Source organism: Pongo pygmaeus, chromosome 17 (assembly GCF_028885625.2).
Source record: "Pongo pygmaeus isolate AG05252 chromosome 17, NHGRI_mPonPyg2-v2.0_pri, whole genome shotgun sequence".
Lineage (NCBI taxonomy): Eukaryota > Metazoa > Chordata > Mammalia > Primates > Hominidae > Pongo > Pongo pygmaeus.
This window is the reverse complement of record NC_072390.2, coordinates 48,234,635-48,262,476: the sequence shown is the minus strand read 5'-3', so window position 1 is coordinate 48,262,476 and position 27,842 is coordinate 48,234,635. Positions and strand designations below refer to the sequence as shown.

At 38.2% G+C, this 27,842-nt stretch overlaps 1 protein-coding gene across 8 annotated transcripts in view; it reads right to left on the bottom strand.

Moving 5' to 3' along the window:
- Nucleotides 1-377: 377 nt before the first annotated feature.
- ASXL3 (ASXL transcriptional regulator 3) overlaps nucleotides 378-27,842 on the bottom strand; it is a 173,262-nt gene continuing 145,797 nt past the window's right edge. For 7 of the 8 annotated variants that reach the window (XM_063653528.1, XM_063653529.1, XM_063653526.1 and 4 more), the window contains 4 exons: nucleotides 19,470-19,566; nucleotides 17,146-17,251; nucleotides 11,117-13,070; nucleotides 407-8,678 (listed from right to left, as the gene is read on the bottom strand). In XM_063653528.1, coding sequence (XP_063509598.1) covers nucleotides 4,974-8,678; nucleotides 11,117-13,070; nucleotides 17,146-17,251; nucleotides 19,470-19,566 — 5,862 coding nt within the window. In that variant the 3' untranslated portion in view covers nucleotides 407-4,973. Of the gene's footprint in view, nucleotides 8,679-11,116; nucleotides 13,071-17,145; nucleotides 17,252-19,469; nucleotides 19,567-27,842 lie in introns of all 8 variants that reach the window. The other variant, XM_054460883.2, reaches the window with a different exon arrangement.

Sequence of the window (27,842 nt, the reverse complement as noted above, 5' to 3'; positions counted from 1 at the left end):
AGGATTTTAAAAAATTAACCAAAGCAATTCTTTTAAGAGATCATTTTCTGAATATTCATTTTGAAAGTTAAAAATATTTGTTTACCTGAATGCTTTTTGGTATAAAAAATTAAGATCTTAATGAAAACAAAGTCCAAATATAGTCTTAAATGATAAGCATAACAGCTACAATTTCTGAAGTTTGTTTTAGCTTTTCCTGTTTTAACCATAGTTATAACCATATGTTGACAAGTCACCATTACCAAAAAGCAGTGTGGGTAATTTAACAGTATATGGTTTAAGTTGTTCCTATAAATTTTAAATAGAATTTCTAATTATTAGTACATTTAACATATATAAATTACTTCATTTCATTAAAAAATTAAAAATGACAATTATTTCATGTTTAATTTCTTTATTTTCTCCAGAATATCTTAATATTGAAACCCAAGTTGTTACTTTGAGAAAGGGAAAGACAGAGAAACATGAAGAGACAAACATTTCATTTCATTTAACTTATGGTATTGTGAGCAGTCACTTTTGTAGGCAACACTTGTTTTCTTTGTAGAAAAGAAATAAAAAACAAACAGCACCATTAAAGAATGCATGATCCCTGAATTCTAAACAAAACACTGTCTAAAAATTTTTTTAAATGCTTGTTGCACTCAGTCACATTTAGTCAGGTATCAAAGCAAGCGTAACAGTATTAAATTGTCGCAGTCTTACTGAATCAACTGCTCCCCCTTCTGAGGATTTTACACACCTTTTCTGAGTTTTTCCTGTGGGAATAATATATTCTTTGGTAGAGGACTGAAGGAGGATTTTACTTTTCTGTATGCTGATATAAAATGTCTATGTAGGTTCAGGGCCTTCGCCCCCAATCTGTGTTTGTCATGCATGTTATGTTTGGGTTGATTTCACATTTTGCTGTTACACTGTAGGAGTAATACTGCCTTTAAAAAAGGCATTAAATGGCTAATGTCAAACAGATGTAAACATTCAGAATACTGACCAAAAAAAAAAAAAATAGTACAAACGAACACACATTAAAGAAAAAAAACTACTGAAAATATGTATCATATCAGGTTTCCATGAAGCAGGGGAGGGAGGGGAATACAGCAGTACAAGAAAATTATGGCAACCAAGTAAAGCACTTTCTTTGAAACATTCAAGAACAGTACAAATACAACAAAGTTTTTCTACAGTCTAAATTATTCTGCAACTATCAAATATAGTACAAAGCGAAATAGTATGTGCTATAAAAAAGCAGCTCCTTTAAATTATAGTAAAAATGCTTTTTGTTCGCTTTACAGTGACAAAGCATGAAGACTGAAGACGACAGGAATTTTATATTCAGTAACATTTTGGCTACATAGGCCCCTGACAGTCTGATTCAGAGTTCCTTTTCTAGGACTCTTCACAATTGTTCTCTGGGAATGCAGATGGACAGTGACTCTGGGCTCTGCATGCTCAGGGAGTCACTCCCACTAGGCAGCTACCGCTGTGCTGGGCCTCACCACCATACAGACGATGCTACCCTAGGCTTGGCTTCAGCTTCTAAAACCTGGGACTTCATTACACCACGGAGGAACTGGGAAACCAGAGGCCACGGTAACTTCCACTTTTGAAATTGTGCTGGGGTTTGTAAAGGAAATGGGGCTACAGCAACGTGTATTCTTACTCTCGACTGCATTATAAAGCCCCATATGCACCAGCTTGTTTTTGTGTGTTTATTTTGAACCGAGTAAGAATATCCAAGGTCCAGCAGTCAACTAAACTTTCTATATAGCTCATCCCAGAAACACATACCACCCCAAAGTCTTTATAGCAACCAGGCTCAACCTCATAGGTTTGTTTTCAAGTTTTTTTTTTCTTCAAACTAGACCTTCGCAGGGAAATATTATATAACTATGGTGCTCAGTTCACCAAAATTTCTGCTATTCTCACTTTGGGGAAGAAAAAAATATTTTCATTTTGAAAATGAATTTGCATCACAATGCTCTTATTAACATGCCCATTAACTAACCTAAATGTCTTTATACACCTCAGGCATATGCATATCTTATAGGAGGAGGATTAGGGAATAGCAGTTTTCTTCCTTCCCCTGCTCCAAAAGTGCTACTTAGGGAAATACATCCTTTGTGATTAAAAAAAAAAAAAATTGTATGGTACATGTGCAAGTTCTATTCCTGATAAGAATAAAACTGTGTCCAGTAATCAGGATAATGCACACGCTAACATTTGCACACTACACCACAATAACCATGTAGTAAATAACATACTACATTTGCACATAGCAGACACATGTAGAAATCAGAAAACTAAGAACCTACTCAGTCAATTCAAATATACTGGATTTTGTGTGTATATATATATTAAATGGAAACCTATAAAATATCTGACCCACATTTTACATCTAAATTTCTCTTCTTCCTTTCCCTTATATTTTAGCTTAAAGATATTAATTTTTCAGTAATATAAACCATACGAGAACACTAGGAATTTGAACTGGAGCAAAAAAAAAAAAAAAAGGGCACAGAAAAATTATGCTAATCGGACCTGGATGATAGAATCCATGCACTATCAACAATTGATTCTCCAAGCCTGTTATGTGAAAAATCAAAACATACAGAAGGACACTTTTCCTTATTCCCAATAAGCAACTTGCAGGCAGTATTCAACAATGAAGGAACTGATAATGAGCTCAGTATCTCATCAGCCTCAATTGTACCTCACATACTGAGTGCAAAGGTTCTGTAGACTGGGAGTTTCTTCCAACACCGTGTCAGTTACTGATGTGATGGGTTTCAATTTGCTGGTGTAGACAGTATCTGACACTGGTATAGCAGTGACTGAATTTGGAAGGAGTTGGCATGCAAGTGTCTATATTATAGGGGTGCCCCGCTGTGAGACTAAGAGCATGATCTTCGAAATCAGGATGATATCAGAGCCAGGCAGACAAACACACCACTGATAAGGATGCCACCCCAACACAACCTGGCGTGCAGTGAAGAGAAAACTAAGGATCCGCTGGAACTTATGCTGCTTTCCTCGGGAAAGGCTGGTTAAGTGCATTGCTAACTTTCTCAGTCATTAGTTTTGCCAATTTTACTGTGAAAAACAGAAATGACAGTACTGAAGCACCAAAATCATGGCTACAGCAGCAGGCCTTTCTTTTCTTTCTTTCTAAGATAAAGTACCTCCACTATCAGCAATTTGTTATTCGAAATGATGTCTCTATCACCTAAAGAAATTTGGCAACATCACAATAAATATGGAGAAAAAAACATATCATATAGTTGGTTATTATAAAAAATCACAAGTGTTCTTGTTTTCAGGAATGTAATTTCTGCTCATTCCAGTCAACTTTTAAGACGTGTTTTACGGGAATGTCAAAAAGTTTACAGTGACTAGGATGATCCCATGTGAAAATATTGGTCATTCTTACCCTGGATACAGATGATTCCCCACCCCCCCATGTTTGCTTTTTAAATTCTACAGCCACAATCAATCAATGGGTTAATGGCACTCCACATTTTGTGCTCTGTAATCTGAAGTTAAATGGGCATGGTTAGTTTTTGTTTTCTTTCGTCTTCCCTCAATGTGCATGTGCTTTTCAACTTGCTTTTGAAAACAGAGCCTCCTGAACTACGGCTGTCCTCTGGTATGAGGGTGGCCAAAGTATATGGAATGTAGCTCAAATACTCAACACGCAGACTTTACTGGATGCGCACTGAAGATAACTGTTAAGATGCAGTATCCCTTTTTCAAAAGCAGTTCCCCCAAATATGAAGAATGTATTGAATATACCTGAGGGAAAAAACAAAACATGCCATACCTAGAACAGTTTTCAAAATAAGCGTTATTTCAAAGTTGAATTATATACGTTGTAAACAACGAGAAAAGCAATTGTTCTGAAAAATGTTGACGCTTTAGCCTTGGGTAGTCCCTTTTATCATCAATGACACTTTTAAAAAGATATGGCCAACCTCTGCAAGGTCTGAAGCCAGAATGCATGGGTGTCATCAATAAAGGGCTACAATGATTTCCACCCCCCACTTTTAATATCTAGTAATTCATTAGAGTGAATAGGATATTTACATTATCAAAGCATTTATGTATGCATATACAGCATCTTATTTCCTTGCTTTGAAGTTTAGGGTCTTTTTTTTTTTTCAAACCTGCTCTTAAAAGCCACACATGAAGCTCTAAAATCCTCTGGGCTTATGGCTATTGGCTGGCCAATTGCTCTCATACGATCAGGTGTCAAAGGGCTAGAACCAGATTGCTGGGCATGAGTCCCATGCAATTTCAGATGTAGGACACATTTCACTACAATATGTGTACAAAATCCAAGGAAGATGCAGATATTCTGCCCTAGTCTCTGAGAAAGTAAAACAGGAGGAAAGATAATACTCAGGACAGTGGATTTCATTAATGGCATACCTCCTTTAATACATCTTTTGTGATAGGAGTAAATACAAGGAATCACACATTTAAATCAGATTCCCCTTTCTAAATAGGATTTAATCACTGTGGTAAAGCTAGGTTCAGAAAAGTCAACTGTAAAATTCCTTGCTGTAATGGCTCATCTATAGAAAACTGCATAACCACTTGAAATCATTCCTCTCATTCTCCTTACACATCTGCATTTCCAGTTATTAAGTAATTAAAAATGTCCTTTTCCTATCTACACCTCGGTTAAAAGAAAAACAAAAATGGGGCATTGACTTGTATACACACGGACAGAAAGAAACTTTCCAAAGCTAGGAATGGCAACTGAACACATAAAAGACATGCCAGTGAGCCATTCAGTTGGGATGCATCCTCCCCTTTATGAGAAATGCAAGAAAATAATGCCATAGAGAAAAGGTACCTGCTCCAAAGCAAAATAAATTAGCATGATAGAAACCACTGCAATATTCGATTTGTTGTTGCTGATGCTATTTGGCTTTTCCGTGTGGAAAAGGGATACTGCATCTTTCACTCAGCTCTTATCGTACAACCAGGCATGCTACACAAAGTTTTGAAGGACCTATGCAGTCGTCATGGCAGAAGGCCCCACAGCCTTTGCACACAATCATGGCTTTCAGCCGGCAAGAGCATTTCAGTTCCAATTCATCTGCATTGCTGCTGTCGGCAAAGTTCTGAACGGGCATCTGAGCGTTCTGACCAGACAAACCCGTGGCAGGATTGGAGCCACTTCCCAAAATCCCAATGGACTTTTCAATTGCAGATGCTGCCCTTTTGAAACTCGTGCTACCAAAGTGTATTGTTGGATAATTTCCACAGAGCTGCTGTTGTTGCTGCACCTGCATTTTCTGAGCAGCTAATTGGGTAAAAGGCTTTTGTGGCTCAGAAAGCAAATAGGAAGAGAAATCTGCATTTTTTAGCGCGAATGCTTTTAACTGTTCTTTCATTTCATTCTGGTCATAGGAAACTTGTTTCATGCCCAGTTCACAGCTGCTGCTTAAACCTTCCTCAAAAGAAAGAGGTTCCGATTTTATATTGCTACATATGCCCGTGGACTGTGGCCAACTAAGTCTCTTAGTGGTTTCCATGGTAACTGGAGGTTGTTTTTGATCGGATGGGACTTCTGCATTAGGGAGAGGTGGAGGTAGTGGAGGTGGTGGGGGGGGAGGTGGGGGCAAAGCCAAGGGTGGAGGGGGAGGGGGAGGCGGTGGCGGCGGCGGATGTACTAGTGCTTTGTTTGGCATTGTGTGTGCAGTGCCTCCCACCTCATCACCTTCTTTCATGGGCATATTGGGGGATAACATGTTGGCTAACCTTAGCTGGTGAGGTGCTGAGGAAAGACTAACCTCTCCCAATCCCTTCTGTTCAAGATGCCTGTTGAAGGCAAATGCATTACACCCCACTGGGGTCTTGGAAGAGGCCTGTAACAGAGCTGCAGTAGGAATGGGGCCCCTGGCAGCCATAGGCATTTGGTAAAACTGCTGTCTGTGTGAGGTACCAGCGTCAGTGTGGAAGCCGCCATTCTTGTCAACATGAAATAGGTTCTGCTGGAAGCTACAGGAGGGGAGCAGCCGCTTTTGCTGTTTGACCTCTGGGCTGTGAACAATTCTGTTCTGCATGGAGTGCTTGTTTAGCCGTTCTTGCTTAAATGGCTGGCTGTGTCCTAGCTGACTCATGCCGGAATTGATGACACAAGGCACCCCTTTAACATCTGGCTCCACCAACAATTTTCCTGGTTCACATTTAACTTGAGTGTGTTCTCCTACAGTCCTAGCTACTCTCTTTTTGGGGTGGTTTTCTCGCTTTCTCATTTGGAGTGGTGCCAGAGTCCCTGCCAAGTAGCCCTTACCATCTGGATTTGGAGAGCTGGGCGGAATTTCAACGTTTCTCTCTGGTGCTGTTTTACCCACTGAGGTAGTTTGAAGAGGCAATGGAAGCCTGTTGATTTCGAGCTTGGCTCCCAATCTGGGCTGTGGCAACACTTTTTCCAAAGGCAGGTTGCCCTGTAGTAACTGCGTCACCAGCGGATTGTTAGCCTCCACAGAGGACAGACGACAGCTTGAGCTCCCTGCACCAGGGACTCTTTTTAGGGTGTCGGTAGCCAAGGAAATAGCCTCTTCCATGGGACTCGAGGTGGAAGCTTTCACGTTCTGTGTTTGTTGTACACTAGAGGCTCCCTCTGCAGCCGGAGGAGGCAGCTCGGGGCCGGGGAAGTCTTCAGTGTCCATTCTAAAGCCCTTGTCTGCTTCGTGAAGTTCAGATTTCACAGGAAGAGCAACATTTGTTATGAGGTTCCTGGGATGAAGTTCTGACACGTTCAAGTAGCTGGCATGTTCAGTTTTGATACCCTTTGGACAGCTTTGCTCTAAATTTTTTTGTTTACTTGAACCCGAGTGAGTAACCAGAGGCTGTCCTGTGCTCCTCATCCCATCATCATTCCAGCAAATCCGGTTACTTGGGTTATACTGATTGCTACAGGTTGTGTCTGCTTCACTTTTGAAAGGAGCTGGGCCACGTGCCTGCTCAGCAAAGTTATGACTGGGAGCAGCCGGCTCATTTAATTTATCTGGAACAAGGGGTAATTCTCGGAGACTTGTGCAGGTGGCCTGCAATGTTTTACTGTCTTGTTTTGCTGCTGAAGCAGCAATGAAAGTGGAACTGTGATCTACACCTTCATTGGCAACTGGCTCAGGCCTGCTAATCACAGACACCTGAGGACATGCCATGGGCTGTACGGATGCCTCTGTCCTCACTGGTCTGCCCTGCAGGTCCAAGCTGGCTTCTGAGCTTTCAACGGAGACAGTCAGAGACAAATTGGAGGTCAGCGTGGTGCTGTGGTCAACGATGACTTTACACGGAATTGATCGGTTTATGGCTGCTGGTGCAAAGCCCCCTGGTGGTTGCTGAGGTTTTCCAGAATTATCTGCCCTGTTTCGAGGCCCTGAATTTTTGTCCAAGCTTTCAGCACTTAACTTGGGAGGACTATCATAAGAGTTTATTGTCAGCATGTTTCCAGTAAACATTGCAACGGTTGGGTGTGCAACCAGAGAGTCTGTGACCACTACGGAATCACTGCAGCTGAGGGCTGCTCTCACAGTGGTACCCATGGATACAGTGGCCTGTTCTTCACTCCCAGGTATGGCTATCTTCTCAGAAGGAAATCTGTTGTTAATTCCCGTTGGGGGAATCAAGACAGAGCTAGTGGAGAGGTGGTTTGGCAAATTGTTTCCAATGGAGGGAGTTGGCACAGAGGTGTACTGAGTGGAGACTAAGTTACTAGCACTGCTGCTTGATATTAGTAACTGCTTATCATCCATGGAGCTTGATATGCTGGATCCCTCTGTAGTGACTGAAATGGGAGTGCTTTCAATACATTTTGGTATAATGGCTATGCATGGAGTGTCAGTTCCCTGGATGGTTTTTAACATGCTTATATTACAAGCAGAAATTGTAGTGTTTGCACTGTCAACAGACATTAGGACAGAGGATTTATCAACAGAACTCACAAAGGGATGTTCTTTAATTGCTCCCGATATAGCAGTGCTGCAAACAGATACAGGGACAGAATTTTTATTAAAAAGCATGGGCACACTGCTATTTTCAGAAGAGGTAGATGAAACAATTTTCTCAGGTAAATGTGACACAGGTATGTTTTCATCAGAACTATGCACAGATAAGTCAGTGGCAGTTTCTGGAAGTTTACTTGGGTTAAGAGACTGCTGTAGTACAGTGGTGGTCTCCCGGAGGTGGGCAGACTTGTTGCTAGGAGATCTACAGTTTGGATTGACAATAATGACACCAGTCGAACCTTCCATTTTTGTTTCAGGGGTAGAAGAGACTTCTAAGTTTGGAGGCCCTTCCTTTGAGCTGAGCGGAGGCAACCGGGTCTCTTTAGAGGTCTGGAAGAGATGGGCTCGAGCTTGATGCTTTGCAAAGAGCTTAGCCTTTGTCTGCTCTTTGATGTGTGCCAGAGTTCTCGCCTTTCCACCCTCTCCTGGACTTCCCATGGCTCCAGAGACAATGCTCGCTGCAGCAGCCACAGCAGCAGCTGCAGCAGCCTCTCGCTGGGCCCGAGCTTGTTGGGCCCGGGCCTTGATATCTGCGAGGGTCCTGGCTCCTGTGTTCCTCCCGCCACTGACAGATGTGCTAGTGGATGCTCGAGACTCGGGTTTGGAGACTGGTTGGCTCTTGATTATAAAAGGTGGCCCAATTTTGGAAAGCTGAATCTAAAAGGAGGAGAGAAAAAAATATATAATGTACTTCATACATGATCACAGAGGAGGCACGTAGAATGTGATAATGCAAGGGAAAAGACTAGCTGCATTCTCTCATGTGCCATGAACTACACCTAAATAAATCCCTGGATGCACCTTTAGGGCATAAAGCAACAAGAAACGTAGTATGAATGGAAAAAATTAAGTTTTTAATCTGTTTTTTAATCTGCAAAAACATCCATTGTAACTTCATTTGGCATGGAAATGAAGCATCTTCTTAAAGCATCATACAAATGGATACAAAATTCATGCTTCTAGAAGTGTGGTAGGCTAAAAAGACTTTGAGATACTTAATTTTGAAATATCTTTTTTAGTGGCATAAAAAAGTGGAACTTCAACTCTATTTGAGTTTGTCTGTCTTAATTTGACCCAAAGAAAAAAGCCCTGACCGAGATATTGACAACTAGAATTCTCATTTTGACTTTACACAAAGGAACTTTGTGATCCTAGGCTAATCGTTGTGTACCTCAGTTTCTCCAATAACCTCTCTGAGCCAAGAACTCTATGATTTTTATGTACTCCCCTGCTACCTTGCATGCTGCTTTATACATATATGATAAGAACACAAGAGAAGTTTGTAAACTTAGTTGTAAAATGAGACTAGTTATTTCTGGTCTATTTCCTTCAAAGAGCTGTTTTAAAGATGGAATGAGACTACATTTGTCAGAGTGTTCTGTTTTCCAAAGGGATTATATTATCATTACATTTGCATAAAAGCAAGGGAAACTCTGATTTTCTGTCTCTAAAGGATTTATGCATTGGGCAGTTTCTTTTGATATTGGTAATCCACAATCTGCTGAATTTTGTAAACATCCCAACCCATACTGTTTACCAATTCTTGGTAATTAAGAGACTCACGGAGTCATCACCAAATTCATGAGGCACAAGCTCTAACAGCCAGCATTCCATAGCAAGGCTGTGTTGCTCTAGTCACTAAAAGCATTCTTAGTCATGGCTGTGTAGAGCCGGAAAGACTCTAGCTGACGTCCCTCATTTCACAGTTGAGGAAACTGAGGCTGTGCAGGTAAAGTAGTTTGCCTTGGGATCATATAACTAGTGAGTGACTAGAGCCTTTGGACTTCCTATTTGGTGTTGTTTCCATGTAATCTGTTTCCTTTTTCTCCAGATTATACATATCTATTTAGAATTATGCTTTGGAACTTTGATGGATGAAATTGTCTTCCTGAGCTATCTTGTTTCTCATTTTCAAACTGCTTGTGAAGTCTCTCTTCTATTCCAAAGGCCAAAAAAAGAAAGGTTTTGAGGAGAAGATTCAATTTGCTCTTTTAATATTTCTCCTATGTAAAAAATTAAACATATTTTAAATAAACTTAAATATCCTTAAGCAAGAGCTCTTAAGACCAAATATCAAATATTCTTGTAGTATTTACCTTTTTTTCACATCAGTGCTTAATTTATTAGTTAATGTGCTCAATAATATGGCAAGATAGTAACATCTTGCAAGATTCTGACATATCACAACCAGGATATTGACACTGATACAATTAAGATACAGAACATTTCCATGACTACAAATTTCCCTCATGTTGTTATCTATCTATCTTTACATAAAGTCCATATGACTTTGAAAATAAGCTTTTGACAGACTGGCATGTTTAAAAATATCTCCTATGGAAAGTTTATATTATTATTTCTATTGCTTCAGAAATTAAAATGCGTAGTAAGTTTTTAATTGAACTTAATGCTCATCTTTTACACCTCTAGAATCTTGCTTACTACAGACTGCTTTATTAAAAAGAGTAAGTACAACCATAATTTTAAAGTCAGCCTGTGGAGAACATGAGTCATATATAAAATGAAAATTTTGTAGATTTTATATCTACATATACAGCATAATATTTTTAATTTAAAAAGCTTGAGATGTTTATAATTCTAGACCAATGCTATGATGGAATAATCCACTTTACTGTACAACAGTATAAATGCACTTAGATAAAAGCATCAAGTCAGTATTAATGACAGCAGAAAGTTAGAAAAAATTACACTGAGTTTATGGTGTAAGTTCTCTAAAGAACTTTTATAGAAAACTAAATTATCTTTCACATTTTCCCAGGTTTACATAGGTCTCTGTCCTACACCTTGAAATCCCCATAAACCCAGGTGTCTCAGTGGCCTGGAGACATTTCCAGGCCCTATTCTCTCTCAATTCTTTTTCCTTTAATGCTGGGTCGAAACATATGCATGTATCTAAACTGCTTTTATGAATTCAATACATAGTCATAAAGAGGATCATTTACTATTAGAAGATTAGATTATAAATTGCTGCATAAAACCTAGAAGGAAGAAAATATAATTATTCTTGAAAAATTAGGCTTCTAAATAGGAAAAGCCTATCTAAGGAATTGCCTTTTGTTTACTTAATACCATACCTTCAGAGGGGGAACCCTTGGTTCCTCTCTTGGAGGCTGCTCTTTCTCAGGTGGGCTGCTAGATGATATGTTCCGGGTTGATTGATCATCTTCTATCCTAGCTCTCTTTTCCTTACAGATTCCAAAGCTGTGTTGCTCTGCAGTTTTTCTCTTTGATATCTCTGAATCTCTACTTTCATTTCTTATCCCATCAGGTGACTTGGAGGGCTCTGATGACTTGGAAGTATGTGAGGTTTCTAACCGACTCTGTGTACACCCTTGCTTATGTGTTTTATTTCTAGAGCCTTCTGAAAATGAAGCCTTATCCACTGATGAGACATATTGCTTGTCCTGTAATTTAGCAGATGAAAACTCATTTCCCTTATTATCTGTCCCTTCAGAAAAGACAGATAATTCCAATGGTGAAGGTAACACTTTTTTTTCTGTTCTTTGCAGGACGCTATGATTTTTAACTTTTATCATTTCAGTAGAAGCAAGTTCTGGAATTGAAGCAGGGTAGGGCTTCTCAGTGTCAACATGTGATTTACAAGTTTGCTGACTCAGTGTCTTGTGCAAATCTTCAGATGGAAATGCTTCAGGAGCAATGGAAGAAGAACTCATTACGATGGGTTCGGGAGTATTAGATAGATTCTTCTGCTGGGAGGTAAGGTTCTCTCCCAGAGGTTTGGCAGTGGCGGAAGACTCATCTTTCTGCGGGGAGAGTGGCTCTTCAGATACAGAAGGTGACTTTCTTTGCTGATGTACCATTCTCTCATTTATGGAAGAGTTGGAAATTGGAGATGTTTCTGAAGGAAGTGGCAAACTGGATACAAAAGTGGTCTCAGAGGTGAGAAGCATGGAAGACACTGAAGAAGTTTCTGATGTTAAAGGTAAATCAGACATTGGTGAGGTTTCTGATGTTAAAGGTAAGTTGGATACTGGTGATGCTTCAGATGTTAATGGTAAGTTGGACATAAGAGATGCTTCTGATATTTCAGGTGAAGTGGATATTGGAGATATTTCTGACATCAAAGATGCATGAAAGTTTTCATCAGTGGAATTTATCTGGTTGTATTTGTCTGTATTTTCAGTGCTAGATACCTCAGAACAAAATGTTGTCTCAAGGGAGGCTGGAGTACATGATTCTTCTGATGTGGATTGTGTTTCCCCTCCTGGAGAAGGCAGGCTGGTACAGGCTCCCTCTGGGCTCTCAGAAGAAAAGGATGTTTCAGAGATGCAGGCATTTTCTGAAAGCTGTTCTTCAGGGTCACTCTGTAGCTCCATATCTATAGCAATTGCTTCACTTGGAAACTGGCCTTCTAGAGAAGACGACCCTGTCTTTATTTTGGGGGTACTGGTCTCTGCTGCAGTTTCTGACTCCTTATGTTCTGTGTCACTGACATGAGTCACAGATGAACTGGAAGGAACAAGAGAGTCAAAGACTTCTAACTGATCGACAACAACTGTCATTTCTTCCTGGGATGATTCTGACTTCTCTTCTATCTTCATTTCAATATGAGGCAAAGTTTCTAAAACATCATTCATCATAACACAGGATTCCAAGTTATCTTCAGGAGGTGCTATTTGGGGTTCTTCATGAGAATTGGTCAGACTTTCAGCCTCCTCAGAAAATTCAGGTATTGTCTTATGATTTTCATCCTGGCATTCACAGATACTAGTCTCTACCTCTTCTGCAATTTCCTCCTGAATTACAGATTCTTCAGGAATCAAGATATCCTCTGACTCTGATTCTGCCATTATATCTTTAGCTGGAATTTCTACCATAGGGCAAAGAGTAGCACAGAAACCAGGCTCTGGAGAAGCTGGGCTTTTCATGCTTTTTGGCTGTTGTTCTGCCAAGGGTGTCTGTGCAGAAACTGGAAGGCCAGAAGTCCCACATGAAGAACTACTTTGAGCTCCAGCATTGTTTGGTCCAGTAGTGAGCTTCACAGATTCCTCTCTTGACATGCCCAGCCTGTACAGAAATTAGAGATAAATTATTGCTCAACCACAAAACATAAAAGGTACAACTGGGATCTCTCATGAATGTAGTATTCAATAGAAGTAAATGCATCAAATTACATTTATAATCATTAACATGCTTAATTTATGTAAACCAGTTTATAATGATGATGTTTCTTTGCTGCTTTTATAATTTCAACTAATACTCTGCTTTTGGCTAAGAACAGTCTAGATTTTTATTTTGTAAAGCAAGGAGATAGGAGCCTTACCAAGTGTTAGTAAAGGAATATGAAAATTACATACAACAAAGTATTAGAAAATATTTATAATCACTAACATGCTTAATTTATGTAAACCAGTTTATAATGATGATGCTTCTTTGCTGCTTTTATAATCTCAGCTAAAACTCTACTGCTGGTCAAGAACAGTCTAGATTTTTATTTTGTAAAGTAAGGAGATATGAGCCTTACCAAGTGTTAATAAAGGAATAAGAAAATGACATACAACAAAGTATTAGAAAATATGAGCAGAAAAGCAAAATAACATATAAAATATATATATTTTTAAATCCGCAAGTAGAAAGATGCTCTTATAATAGAAAATTATATAGTTTTCAGAAGATACAAGAAAACCAAGAAATTAAGATCAATGGAAGATGAATGAAATTCATCAAATTCTGAAATTGAAATGAGTTCCAAAGATTGGTTTTCTTAAACTAATCTAAGAAGTATTACTCAATCACCTTATTTTGGCATCTAACTGTCTAACCTAAGACAACATGCAAATTTCATTAAAGAATAACAGAACATATTTGGGGTTATCAAAGTTATTCTACCAGCTTACATTTGTGTGAAGCAAGACTTTTAAATTCTTTTATGCAGATCTCTTACTGTAAAGATATTCCATACATGATAGGTACAGAAAATCAAGAAATAATTGAGCATGATGTTCAGGTCTTAAGGCAAATCTAATCAGAGTTACAATCAAGGGTACTGTAAATCACTGTTTTCTATCATATAATTTACATTGTCAGCATCAGATGGTAGAGGAATATGCTGCTCTAAATGAAGTTAAATTAGGGTACAGGCAATGAGAAAGACAAGCAGGAGAGAGAACATTTCCAGAGGAAAAAGCACATTTAAGTGAAGAAATATAGTCATGGTAACATTGATGCAAACAATACCTCAGTGAAAACCACTTTAACCTTTGCTGTTTAAAAATCCTCAATGTGAAAGGGAAATAACGTTGAATACAGTTTTTGGGTACTTGGCCATAGCCTTCTTTATTTAAATTCAGAAATCTCTGAAAAGGTGGAAAATACTGCCTTCGTAAATATTCTCTTTCCTTTCAATGTTCTCTAAGATGAATTCAAACTAAGCTGCAATTTATAACTATACTATACTGAAAGTATCAGAAAAACAACATTACAGATAAATTTAAAGCAGAATAATTTACAAGAAATAAGGTTCCTTGGGACTAGGTCAAGCAGAGGTAACACTGATACTAGAATAAATATGTAACATTCAGAAATCTATCCACTGGCAGCCAAATTTCTGCTAGTTGGTTAATAATATTATTAAATATACATATAGGTAAGTGTATATGTACAACAGCACTGTATAAAATATACCCATGTCAACATTTTCTTATTTTCACTGAAAAACAGATTTAAGATTGCATAAGGCATAGGAGGAAGATGTTCACAGTTCCTCATACTACGCAAAGGAAAACCCTGGCCTCCAGAAATCTAGACACAACTTCACAAGCCAAGCCCTGTAATACTTAGCATTAATACAGGTGATGTAAACCAAATATAGAATAATATATTACAAAGAGATTAGGCAAGTGAGATCATAATAAATATCTAAAAAAACTTGAAAACTAAATCAGACAGATCTTAACTGGACACTAGTATGACTGTTTAGACACATTTTTGAAAAAGCTTACAGCAATGAAAAGGCACGTGGTGTCAGTCAACTAAAAACTGTCTGGTGGTAGGGGAATAAAGGTAACCTGGGGGCAATAAAATGAGAAGGGCAGTCAATGAAATGTTCAAAATATATCTGCCATGCAATATGTAATGAAAGATAAAAAAGATCAAGAGACAAGTCCAGTGATGTGAGAGGACAAAAGCTACTGATAAACTACAGCAAAAAAAAAAAAGGGCTAAGTAGAAGCATGTTTTGTATTCAGAGCTTGGTGACGGCAATGAGGGGGTCATGTTTATTTATAATATCATAGCTGTCATCTTCTAGGGAAGGGGCCCTAGATCTGATATCCAAGGGAATCTGGAAAGCCCCTAAATTTCATGCAAAAATTGTGCATGTGTGTGAATTTTTCTGAGAAGGATCTGCAGGATTAAGACCCCAAGCAAGTTACTTAACCTCACTGTTATAAACCTGGGAAAATTACTTAGCTTCACTTTCCCTCAGCTTCCTAATTTAAAAAAATTATAAATAATGGTATCCATCTTATGGAATTGTTGGGAAGATTAAATGAAATATTTGCAAAGCTCTTAGAAACATATCAGAGCCAGTGTTTACTCAATGATTATTTTTTGCATGAAAGAAAGCTCTCTGCAATGTAGGTCCCTTGAACTGAGGCTCTCTGGGAGCAGAGCTTAGGTAGTCCTACAAACAATTGCATCCCTGGCATCCAGGAGAGTGGCACAGAGAAGATGTTAGATAAATACATTAAATTAATAAAAGAATGGGTCTATCACTAAAAAATTAAGAACCAATGCTTTGGAGGTACTATCTCAGTTATGCTTCTGCCATTACTAAAAAGAGAGCTCCCAGCATTTTCCTTCACAGGCAAAAGGAGAGGGAAGAAGGCTCCTAAGTGGTCTTTAATCTTATCCTCCAGGGTTCTTAATCCTGCTGGGCATCAGCATGACCTGGAAAGCTTCTAAAACACAGACTCCTGGGCTCAACTCCTAGATTTTGATGCAGCCAGGCTTGAGTGATATTGTTAGTGACTTCATGTGAAGACATATAACTAGCTTGTCACATTTTTAATGTTTGAGAAAAGACATTAATTATCTCTATTTGGTTTTGCTTAAAAATATATATATCCTGGAAGAGCAATTAAAAACAGGCCTTCCTACTCAAAAGGACTGCCATTTAGGACAATTCATGAAGGCTAGCATACTCTGAGCACCCTACTCCAAGCAGTCTGTTAAGTATCTAATTTCTTTACATGAAGAGCTCTCACGTGAGACTCCTTCTGGCATGTCTTTCTTTTCCCCATTTACAAGAGTAATTTTGTGAAATGAGATCACATGACATAGGTCTTGTTACCTGCAACCACTTGGGTCCTTTACACAAAATAACAACTTTCAAGTATTGATTTGTATGTGGGAGTTGGGGCATAAATTCCTCTAAGGGGGATCTGAAGTGACCGTCAATAGTAAGTTCTTAAACCCCTCCTTTTTTAGGGATTTGATTGTCTGAGACACTAATATTGCCAAAGCAGAATGCGTCTCTGTTAAACATGAGGCAAAGGTGAAACTGCTCTCAGGGTTAGTTCATTCGCTACCACGCTATGATGTAAACGCTCATGTTACTTTAAAAAAGAAGCACACATACACATAATAAATTAAAGACAGATTACATTTGAAGAGGAAGATAAAGCAAAAGATAACATCTCAGGCTCTCCCCAAAACAAGGACTAAACAAAGATTAAAATGCATTAGACACAGTCAATATTTTTAGAAAAGTGTGGGAATTAAATACATGCCTAAAATTATTTATCTATAAAGCATTAATTCATGAACATACTTGAAAACAGGATAATTTTACTCAAATCTATTAAGAAATTCAAAAGTGATTACTTTAAGATTTCATGTGCTATTTTCAGCCCAAAATAAAATTTCATGAACAAGTTATAAACCCTTGAAAATGCATTTTTTAAAAATTTAAGTGCTGATATCCCACTATAATTTCATCTGCAATTTCTTACACTGAGGGATTATTGCCTTTTATCATACGTTTATTAAGTTTTACAGCATATGAGTGTGCTATGTGAAGCAGAGAATTACATTTTCATTTCCTTCTCAGATAAATGAGAAAAAATACTCTAGTACTTACTTTTCTCCATAAAACCTCTCAAAAAATTTTTCTTTCCAAGGTTCTGTTTTCTTTTCCTTCTCAATTTCTTGCCTTATCCGCAACTGCATTTCTGGGGTAAACTCTCCTAAAAAGAAAATGCTAATGTATTGAATAAATGTGGTCACATCTTTTGCCAATTAATAAAGAAAACATGTAATTCATCTGAGTAAACTTTTATGGATCTTGAAAAGTACAAGGACAAATAATGAAAACATTTCTACATCTTCTCTTTTTATGAACATCACTCAAGATGTTCATAAAAATGCTAAAGCTAAATGCTTTAGAAGAACGCTAAAGCATTTAGCAAATGTATTACCTGCTAGGGGCTACAAATAAAAGAGTGTATATTCACTGTCCTTAAGGAAATCAGTCTGCTGGAAATAGACTATAATACAATGTATAAAGCCCTGTATAGGCCATAATAATAAATGTAGTGAAATACAGAAAGTAAAGCGCTTAATTCTGCCTAGGCTGATTAAGGAGGACCATATATAGGAGCTGATTCTTGAGTTAGATTTTGAAGGTTGCTCAGGCTTTTACAAAGTAATTAAATCACAAGGCACAGAGATATGAATCCATATATTTATGATCTTTTGAGTGGCCAATTGTGAGTAAAACATAGGAAGAAATAAAATGGGAAATAAAAGCTGAGGCCAATTACCCAATAGATGTTCTAAAGAAAGTTCTTCATTTTTCTATGAAAGACAGAGGGAGGTTCTGGTGGCATTCAGTGTGGAGGGAATATGGCCAAATAAGCTGCATAGAAAAACAGGTCTAACAACAGAGTGAAGAAATTGGAGGACTGCAGCTATAGGACTACTGAATACCACACAGGAAAGGTGGAGATTACAGCTGGGCCAGTAGCAACAGGAATGTTGAAGAGGGGTCAAGAACAATTAACACTTCATGACCAGATAGGTGTGGAGAAAAGGAAGAGGGTCAAAGATATCAGTAAGGTTTTAAACTGAGGAACTAAGAGGACAGTTGTGACATTACAGAAATAGAGGAGACAGAAGAAGTACAAGTAGAGAGGGAAGAGAAGCTCGTGAATTTAATATTGGGCATTTTGGTATAAAGTGCCTGTTATTAGCTAGTGAGATCTGCTAAGCATTTGAAAATAAAACACTGGGGAAGGAGTGGGGGGGGATTAGGCAAGGGGGTGAAAGCTAGATTTGAAAATTCTTGGCACACTGGCAATAGCTAAAACCAAGGCGGTGAATGAGGCAGCTTAGGGAATACTATGATTAGAAAAGAAAATGCTGGAGGCATCAGATGGAAGAAGAGGAGATCCTGATGAAAGTTGAGCAAGGGCTGGCAGAAACGTAGCCTCAGAAAAATAATTTAAAATCTGTTTTTAAAATTGAAAGTAGATGGTTTCAAGTTGGATGGGGTGAAAAAACAAATGAGAGATTGGTGAAGGAACTTGAAATGTAAGGACTGAGAACAGGAAATTGGAATTTGCCATTAGTAATTTTTTTTTTTTTTTTTTTTTTTTTTTTTTTTTTTTTGAGACAGGGTGTCACTCTGTTGCCTTGGCTAGAGTGCAGCAGCATGATCAGTAGGTCGATCACTGCAGCCTTGACCTCCTGAGCCCAGGTGATCCATCCACTTTAGACTCCCTAGTTGCTGAAGACTATAGGTATGCACCACCATGCCTGGCTGATTTTTGTATTTTTTGTAGAGATGGAGTTTCACCATGTTGCTTAGGCTGGTCTTCACTCCTGAGCTCAAGCGATCTGCCTGCCTAGGCCTCCCAGAGTCCTGGGATAACAGGCGTGAGCCACCACACCTGGCTAGTATTCTTCTCTAGGAAGAATATTTCAGTTGTGTAGAGTGGGCCCACCCCTGACTATAAAGTTTGAGTGTGTAAAGAGGAAAAATACAGTATCATTGGGCATTTTGTAGTCTTTCAAGAAACTTGGTGATTAAAAGAAGGATAAGGTGAAGCAGTAACTTCTGGGGAAGAGAGCATTAAAAGAAGTTTCTTTAGGTGCCAGGATGCTTAAGAGAATGCATAATGGATCAAACAATGTAATTAAAATTACCATCCCCAAGAAAATGTTGCTGCATCAAAAATTTTATGATGTCCAAGATAAAATTATGCTTTCTTCAAAAATATCTGACATCAATAATGTCAAGTATAACAAAAGAATTAGTGAACTCATTTGGAAAGGGATATGAGTTTTTACTAAATTAAAGTGTACTGTGTCAGGGAAAAGACTGAGAAATCAGAGAAAGGTACAAAGCTCAGTACAGTATGTGTACTCCAATATGTCACATAATAATAGAAAATACAAATTTACCTTCTGCCAGTCGCTGTTTCCACCCTTGTGCTGCATATGCAAAAAATTCATTATTTAGAGCTGAAGTACTGAGGCGTAAAATTCCATCACTTCCCATCTAGGAAAATAAGCCGACAAAAACAAAGTTTCATCAGGAATAACTCAAAGCAAGAGTATGCAGGAAAGAAGCAAAAATTGAGTGGTGTTGGGCAGTGTATGTGTGAGGAGGAGGAAGGGGGAAGGAGACAGAGAAAGGAGAAGGGAGAGAGAGCAGGAGCTCCAGCGAGAGCATGTGCAGGGTAGGAGGAGAGGAAGGGACCCAACAAAAGATTGGTCTCCTGGGATGAATACTAGGAGATTAGATGTATGCATTCTGCTTGCCTGTGTGTAGGAGACAGAAATAATTAGTGTTGTCCTTGGCTGGCTTCTTATGTAGTTGGTGAGTGAATTTAAAACACATAACAAGTTAAACAATGTCAAGCATTAGGTGAGTGAGAATTAAGTTCAAAATGTAAAAGCTCGGAGAATATATGTATGTGGACATGAGAGTGTAGGAAGAACCTGATGCAGCCTCATGAGAGTCTAAGAGGATCTGGACAGAATGGTTAGAGATAAAAGCATAAGGTATACTGTCAACGAGCATGAGCATTACTGTAGAAGCAGAACATAATGAACTATCAGTAACTGGGGCATTCATGAAGGTGTGAAGATGCTTTCGCCTGGTACTAAAAGGCCTGGCAAACTGTAACCCCAACTAGATCTTCAAAGATTTCCTGTTACTTCCACACACAGAATTCATATATCCTAAGCACTAATTATAATTACCTGAAAACACACTTAGAGATTTCTTATCCTCATTTTTTTGTTTTTGATCTTCTCTACACTCCATTTTCACTTATTGAAATACTATCACTCTTTTAAAATTTAACTCAAATAATGCCTTCATGAATGTTTTAGTTCAATCATCATTCAGGAGCAAAGGAAAATATTGAACATAAAAAGCAAGTATATTATCTTAAGCTGGATAATGTCTAATCAAACCCAGCAAAGAGAGACACTGAGAACAAATGCAAGATACGCTTGTTGACGCTGTGACATCTATAGGGAGGCCACAGATTTGAGATCATGAGGGTCTTCATTTAAGATGGCACTGGTAACCACACTAAAATATTCAATACATTTGAAAATTTTCAGGCAAGATTTCATTTATTAATTTATTGTTTATTCATACTCAATTATTTCATCTTATTCAACAGATACTTGTTAAGCCACTCATATGAACCTATGTGCAGGGCACTTGTATGGGTGCTGGAAATTCACTGGCAATAAAGAAAAATCCCCTGTATTTACATTCTGAATATATTCTACATAGAACAGATACTTTTGGTCCTTGTACGCCCTTTTCACCCGCCTGGGTTCAGCATGACTGATGTACAGTTACATCACCATGCCAATGTCCCACCTCCTAGGTTTACCAAAGCCCTGATATATGAATGAATGTCTCAGCTTCCCCATCCTTTGACTGGACAACTCTAGGACACTATCCTCTGCAGTGTGGTTTATGCACTCAACCAAATGGATGCTGTTTGGTGCTATGTTCCCAATGGCTAGACTACATGGATCTGGGAACTAAGGGGCAGAATGAAAGAACCTTTGCACTATCATTCCCAAACAACCACTTGCAGACTGCATGCATTCTGTCCCCATAGCTCTAGTCTCTGTGGGATTAGAAGTCCAGGTTCCCAGTGGTGAATCACTTCTATTAGAGCAGGGTTTCTCAAGATTGGCACTCTTGTCATTTGGGGCCAGATAATTCTTTTTAGTGGGGGCATGTCCTGTGTAATGTCGGATGTTTGGCACCATCCCTGAACTCTACCCAGTAGATCCCAAGAGCAACTCCCTACAGATGTGACAACAAAAAACATCTCCAAACATGGCCAAATGTCCTGTGGGGGCAAAATCATCCCTAGTTGAGAACAACTGCACTAGTGGACAATGTAAGGGCCCCACTGTAGCCGAAGCTTTGTCTGGTTACTTTGTATTACTCATTCTGTTGGACCAGTAGGCAAAGAAAGGAGACAGATAGGATAATCCATCAGCCCTAACCATCATGAGGAAATAAGACTGCTGCAATAGGGAAGGGATGGACAGAAGGGTGTTGGGAACGCTGGGGATTCCCTGGGACATCTCTTGGTGTTATTCATGCCTGGTGATTGACATCCTGACAGGGCAAGACAACCAATGACTCAAACTCCTCAGGGATGGCAGTCTGGGCCACTTCTAGTAGAAGTGCCGACTAAGAGTGAGAAAATCAGAAATGAGTAATGAAGGAGGGAGATGATGAGCTACAACAACATCCTTAAAACCAGCTTGAGACTGGCACAGCCTATAGCTGATCCACTAAGCTTCTAGTCATAAGTCTTGTTATTTTCATTTTTTTCTTCTTTCCAATATATTAGTATTATGACCAGTTACTTTTTAAAGAGTTAAAGACAGAGGGAGCTTAATGTGAAGCACAAGATCTGAGTGGTACAAGAGGAAGTCTACACCAAACATTTCTGATACTCCACTTTATATCATCTTGGCTACATGAGTACAGAGCAAACAGGGTAAACAGTTGAATCCACTTAGGTCCAACATAAGTCTATAACACTCTAAGACTTTCTCTGAAGCAAAAAGAGCTTCAAGTTCCCCTGCAGGTACAGCCTGGAGATGCAGAGTTTGTCCCTGGGTGCAACTCCCAATTCATGAGAGATAACAGACTGCAGAAAAATGCTTCACTCTCCTGCTGTCCTCCTGTGGAACAGTTCTGTGGCTCATTGTACACATTTTCTCCAATAAGTGAGCGACAGTTGTCCAAAGGGCTTCTCTCCCCCCTGTCTCACCCTATTTAACCCCTGGCTTTGGCTTTAAAATGACCTGTCCTCCAGTTCTTGTTCCAGGCCCTGTTTCGGGAGGAAAGAGCTGAGGAGGTTCCTAAGTAAGACACCAAACCTAAAGAGCTTGGGCTTCATGCTCTACATAGGAGCAGCCCAGTAAATGTACCATAGGCCCCAGGTTAGTGGCCTCCAGGTCCAAGTCTCCCCCTCAGTTTACTCACACATATTTATTACCTTTTTCAATATAAGCCATGATGGCGGAAAGTTGTGAAGCACCGCGCTAGGTAGTGGGAAACGTATCAAATTTTTGAAGCCAAGGAAAAAACCTAGAAGGTATGTGCTTAAAAAGATGACTTTGGTAGCTGTGTAACAGAAGAGAGAAGGAAAAATGAAACTGAGACATTGCTAGAAAGGGTATTGGAGTATTTCAGTGAAAGGCAATAAAAGAAAGACAAATCTGAGATATATTTATGACTGGGTGAAGGTCTTCAGGATTAAGAAGGTAAAGTCATTGGGAGAACATTTCAGGGGACATTAAAGTTGCTCAGGATAATTCTAGAAGACGGGGTGGACTAAATGATGGCCAACCTTGAGTACAAGTCTTCAAGAAATGTTATTAAGGAGTTTTGATAAAGACAATAAGGTTGAGGACAAGATAGTCATATAAATGATATGCCTCTATGAAATCTGAAATTTTCTACAAATATTAACTTTGAATAGATGTCCTTGTGATTCCAGCAGCCTTGAGAAAATGGCAACTCAATTTAGAAAGATTAAAAGGGAAAAGGTATTCATATTGTACAGATAGATTTCAATTAGGACTAATAGATGGAAGGCAAGTTCTCTGAAGAGGTAGAGAGAGTTACTCATTGTGGATTACATGTATAGGAGACACAGTGGATTAGAATTATTCTACATTTGAGGACTTAGATTTTGTCTTATAAACTTTTATAGTCGGTGTAACACTTAGCATCTTGCAGATGGTAAATAAAAGTTTATTGTACTGCCCTTGCTTTGAGTAGTGAAGGATTTAAAATTTAACTCCAGTAGCTGATACACAGAAGTTTAGTTCCATATATCCTACCCAGCCAGGGGCATGATTAGTTAGTAATTAAAATTTCAGCATAATTTTAAGACACAAATAAATACCAGATCCAGATTAGCTCTGACAGATTCTCGAGATCTCAGCACATGGAAGTGCAAGGCAGTGTGACATAAACACATTCAAGAATATGAAAGCTAGCCCTGGAGGAAAACATTTTTATTTTAAAACAGAAAAATAATTTTAACTGCCAGATCCCCAGGCTGTAACAGACAGTAAAATTAAATACTAGTGCTGAATTTGATTTAGGAAATAAATGCCAATAAAATGTTTTAAATACACTATTAATTTTATGGGTTTTAAGAAATACTGTCCAAAAGATATATTTGAATGAACTGGAACAATAAACATTTCTGAAAGACTTATTTATTCCTAAGTTACAATGTGTTTTCCTGATTAGCCAAAATAGAAATGTTCATTCCCAAAATCACCTGTCTTATAATGACGTATCTAACTATTGATAAGTTATAGTTCCTATTTCATTAGGAGGAGAAAAACTCTGATCATAATCTTTGTTCCAAAGGAAAATAAACACTAATAAAGAAAACTTACTCACATAGAGATACTTTTATAAAGGTTTATACTCTTTCTTGGTAAGTATATCATTTGTCTTTGGTATGGATACTATTAACATACATTTTAAGGAATGGGTGCCAACTGGAATTCAAAGGGTTAAATAAACTTTCCTCCTTGCATATCATACAATGTTTGAAGAAGAATGAATGTTAATTCAGTGCAAGAATATATTTACATTTAATAATAATCCTTTAAACCTCTATTTTCTAAACCACTTTTTTCTTATTTTGTGTTTCTTACAAGTGATTCTAACTGCATGGTATGAGAGTTGCTGAGGACAGTGAGTGCTGGAGTTAGAAAGTGGCTAAATAATAATGGTGCACCGAGAAATACTAAGCAATCTGGATTTCATTCTACAGACAACGAGGAGTCATTCAAAGTAAAGCCAAAACATGAAGAAAATATTCACATTGAGTATGTGCAGGGAAGATGATTGCAGCTCTAGATAGGGTATCAGGATGAGCCTCTCTAATAGAATTAATAAGAGACATTTGAGCAGAAAGAAATGCAAAAGCAAGCCACACAGCTAGCTGGGAAAGAGTTAGCCAAGCGAAGAGAATATAAATGCAAAGGCCCTCAGGTGGGGCTTGCACGGAGGCCCTTGGAGCTAGAGAGCAGAAAGTGGAAGGAAGAGGAGCGGAGGGGACAGGATCACACTGGGCCTTGTCACCCACTATACAGACTGCCTTCTCCCTTGAGGGGGCTGGAAAGCCTTTGGAGGGTGTTGGTCCAAAGAATGATAAGATCTGACATTTCCAAAGGGTAGCTCTGACTGCTGTGTTTAGAAAAATATTTAGAGTACTGCTGTCTAATAGTAGCATAAAGGTGAGTCACATATGTGATTTCAATTTTTCTACTAATCATGCTGGAAAAAATAAAAAAACATGTAATTAATTTCAATAATGCATTTTTTAATCCAAACTATCGAAAATATTTCAACATATATTCAATATAAAATATTGTTAATGAGATATTTTACATTCTCTTTGAATACGAATTCTTCAATATCCAGTGGATCTTTTTAATAGCACATCTCATTTCATATTCTAGTGAGCCGTATTTCTAGCGCTCAAAAGCCTCAAGTGGCTAGTGGCTATTGTACTAGACAGCATAGCTTTAGCAGATAAAGATCTACCAGGAACACTAGTATATAGGGTTTTCAATAATCCAGGAAAAAAATGATAGTAGCTTGGACTGGGGTAACAGCACTGGAGGCAGCGTGAAATGGTTACGGTCTGATTACATCCTGAATGTTGAGCCAGCATAATTTGATGATAGATTAAATGTGTGGTATGAAAGAGGGCAGGCAAGGTTGATATCAAGAATTTTTGGGCTTAGGAATGAAACGTAGAAAACTGCTAATTAGTTTTTAGAAGACAAGACTATAGGCAGAGGAGGTTTGTTTTAGCACTACATCAGGTTGAGATGCTGATTATAATTCCCAGTAGATGTCTTCCATATGTTACTCCTACTACAGTGTAGAGGATGCCCTGGACAAAGCAAGACTAAGACAGGGATTTCTGTTAACTAGCATCAAGAGCAAGCAGAACCAATGATGAAAAGTCTTAAGACTGTTCAGGTAGTGGAAACAGAGAGGAAGGAGAATATTCAAGAGAAGTATACAAACCAGAATTGATGGCACTGAGTGATCACTGGGGCTGAGAAAGATGAGACAAAGATGTGGAAGATGATTCCCAGGAATAAGGCTTGCTAACTGGGTAGATGCTGGCACCAAACATCAGGACAGGAAAAGGCACAAGGGGGAAACAGTATTTAGAAATAAGAAATGAAGGCTTTGGATATGTTGATGTAAGGATATCTTGATGGCAGCCAAATAAAGATGTCTAGTCAGTAACTGAGAATAGGGCAAGATGCTCAATGGTAAATATTGTTTTCAAATAGGAATGATTAGCAAATAAAGTGTAGTTGGAAACATGGGTATAGATGAGAACATTCGAAGAATATTTATCAAAAGAGAAGGTGGCTTAAAGCAGAGTCCTGAGGAATACTAATGTAACAGGAATGAGGAGGTAAAGTAGATCCTGTTAGGAAGACTAAGCAAAAGTAGAAAGAGGTAGGAAGAAAATCGGAGCAAGTGGCATCATATTGATAGGTGTAAGGGAAGAATGTGTTTGCAGAAGGTGATCTGTATTGTGGATGTGCTAGTATCTATCAAGCCTTTTAGCATTACTAAGGTAAACTGTGTGCAGTACAGTAAATTAGCTGTTGTGTCCAATACAAAAATCAATAGGATCTTTAGAGCAAAGACAACCCAGACAGTGAGACACTAATCAGGAGTCTAATACAATATAAAAGAGTACTGAGCATATGAACTATCATACGCTGTTATCATTGAGCCACTTATACCCTGCATGATCAAGCACCCAGTGCCCTTGTAGTCTATATCCCAGTATGAATAAAACCCAGAGTATTGACTCTCTTTAAAAGGTAAATTTTAATTTTTTCCTTACCACTAAGTATAATTCAGATGGCCCAGGAGACTCTATAGACATGCTCAAGATTTATCCACAAGGGAAAATATTATTCTTTAGAATAACATAAAGATAGGCATAAAAATGAAAGAAGGCTGTTAAGAGGGATGGATTTCCTAAAGGAGATATATCAGCAATATGCCAAAGACAATTTTGCAAATAACTTTTCGAAGCTATTTCCAAAATTGCAGTAAGACAATATTACCAAAATTGTGTTTTGCAAAATAGGTATTTTAATAGGTAAATCCATCTAAAAGAAATGCATTCTTCCATACAATAAATATAGCCTGACTGTACTAAATATGGTTAAGTAGTTTCATTTACTGTATTATCTAATAGGCTAAAATTTATTTTAAATCCTGAAGAATAAATTATACAGTATTTCCCAAACTTTTAAACTTTATAATCCTCTTACAGAACAACCATCAGTATCTCATAGAACAACTATTCCCCAGAATATAGTTTGGGAACTGATGCATTAAGAGTTGTAAAAGTATCACTGACAGAAACAGCCAAATGTGCTAAGCATGAGACAATGAATTTCCCCATGCTAGAGACTATATCCCTCTTTAACAAATGAATATAAGTTTCTAAGATCTGAAAATGGGACAATTTTGAGAATATTGTGAGAACCAAGTATTCAGAATAAATAGTGAAAAAATATTAAAGATGATGTAATAAACTTTAACCTACAAGCTTGAACAACCTCAAGTTCAAAGCCACTGAAGGAAACAATTCTTTGCAACCACTGTCAAAAAAGTCCTAATATATGTAATAATTTTTTAAATACTGTGATTATAATGCTGTAATCAAGACTCTATCTAGTCATATGAGGATTAAATAAAAATTGTTATACAGGCATATCATAAAGACATTGCAAATTCAGTTCCAAACTACGACAATAAAGTGAATGTTGCAAAAAAGTAAGTCACATAAACGTTTTGGTTTCCCAGTACATATAAAAGCTATCACTATACTGTAGTCTATTAACTGTACAATAGCATTATGCTAAAAATCCATTTACATACCTTAATTAAAAATACATTATTACTTAAAATGATAACAATAATCTGAGCTTTCAGTGAGTCATAATCTTTTTGCTGATGGAGGGTCTTGCATGGATGTTGATGGCTGCTGACTGATCAGGGTGGTTGGTGGCTGCTGAAGGCTGGAATGGCTATGATAATTGCTTAAAATAAGCTGACAATAAAATTTGCTGCATTAGTTGACTCTTCCTTTCCCAAAAAACTTATCTGTAGTATGTGATGCTGTTTGATAGCATTTTGCCCACAGCAGAACGTCTTTCAAAATTGGAGTCAATCCTCTTAAACCCTGCCGCTGCTTT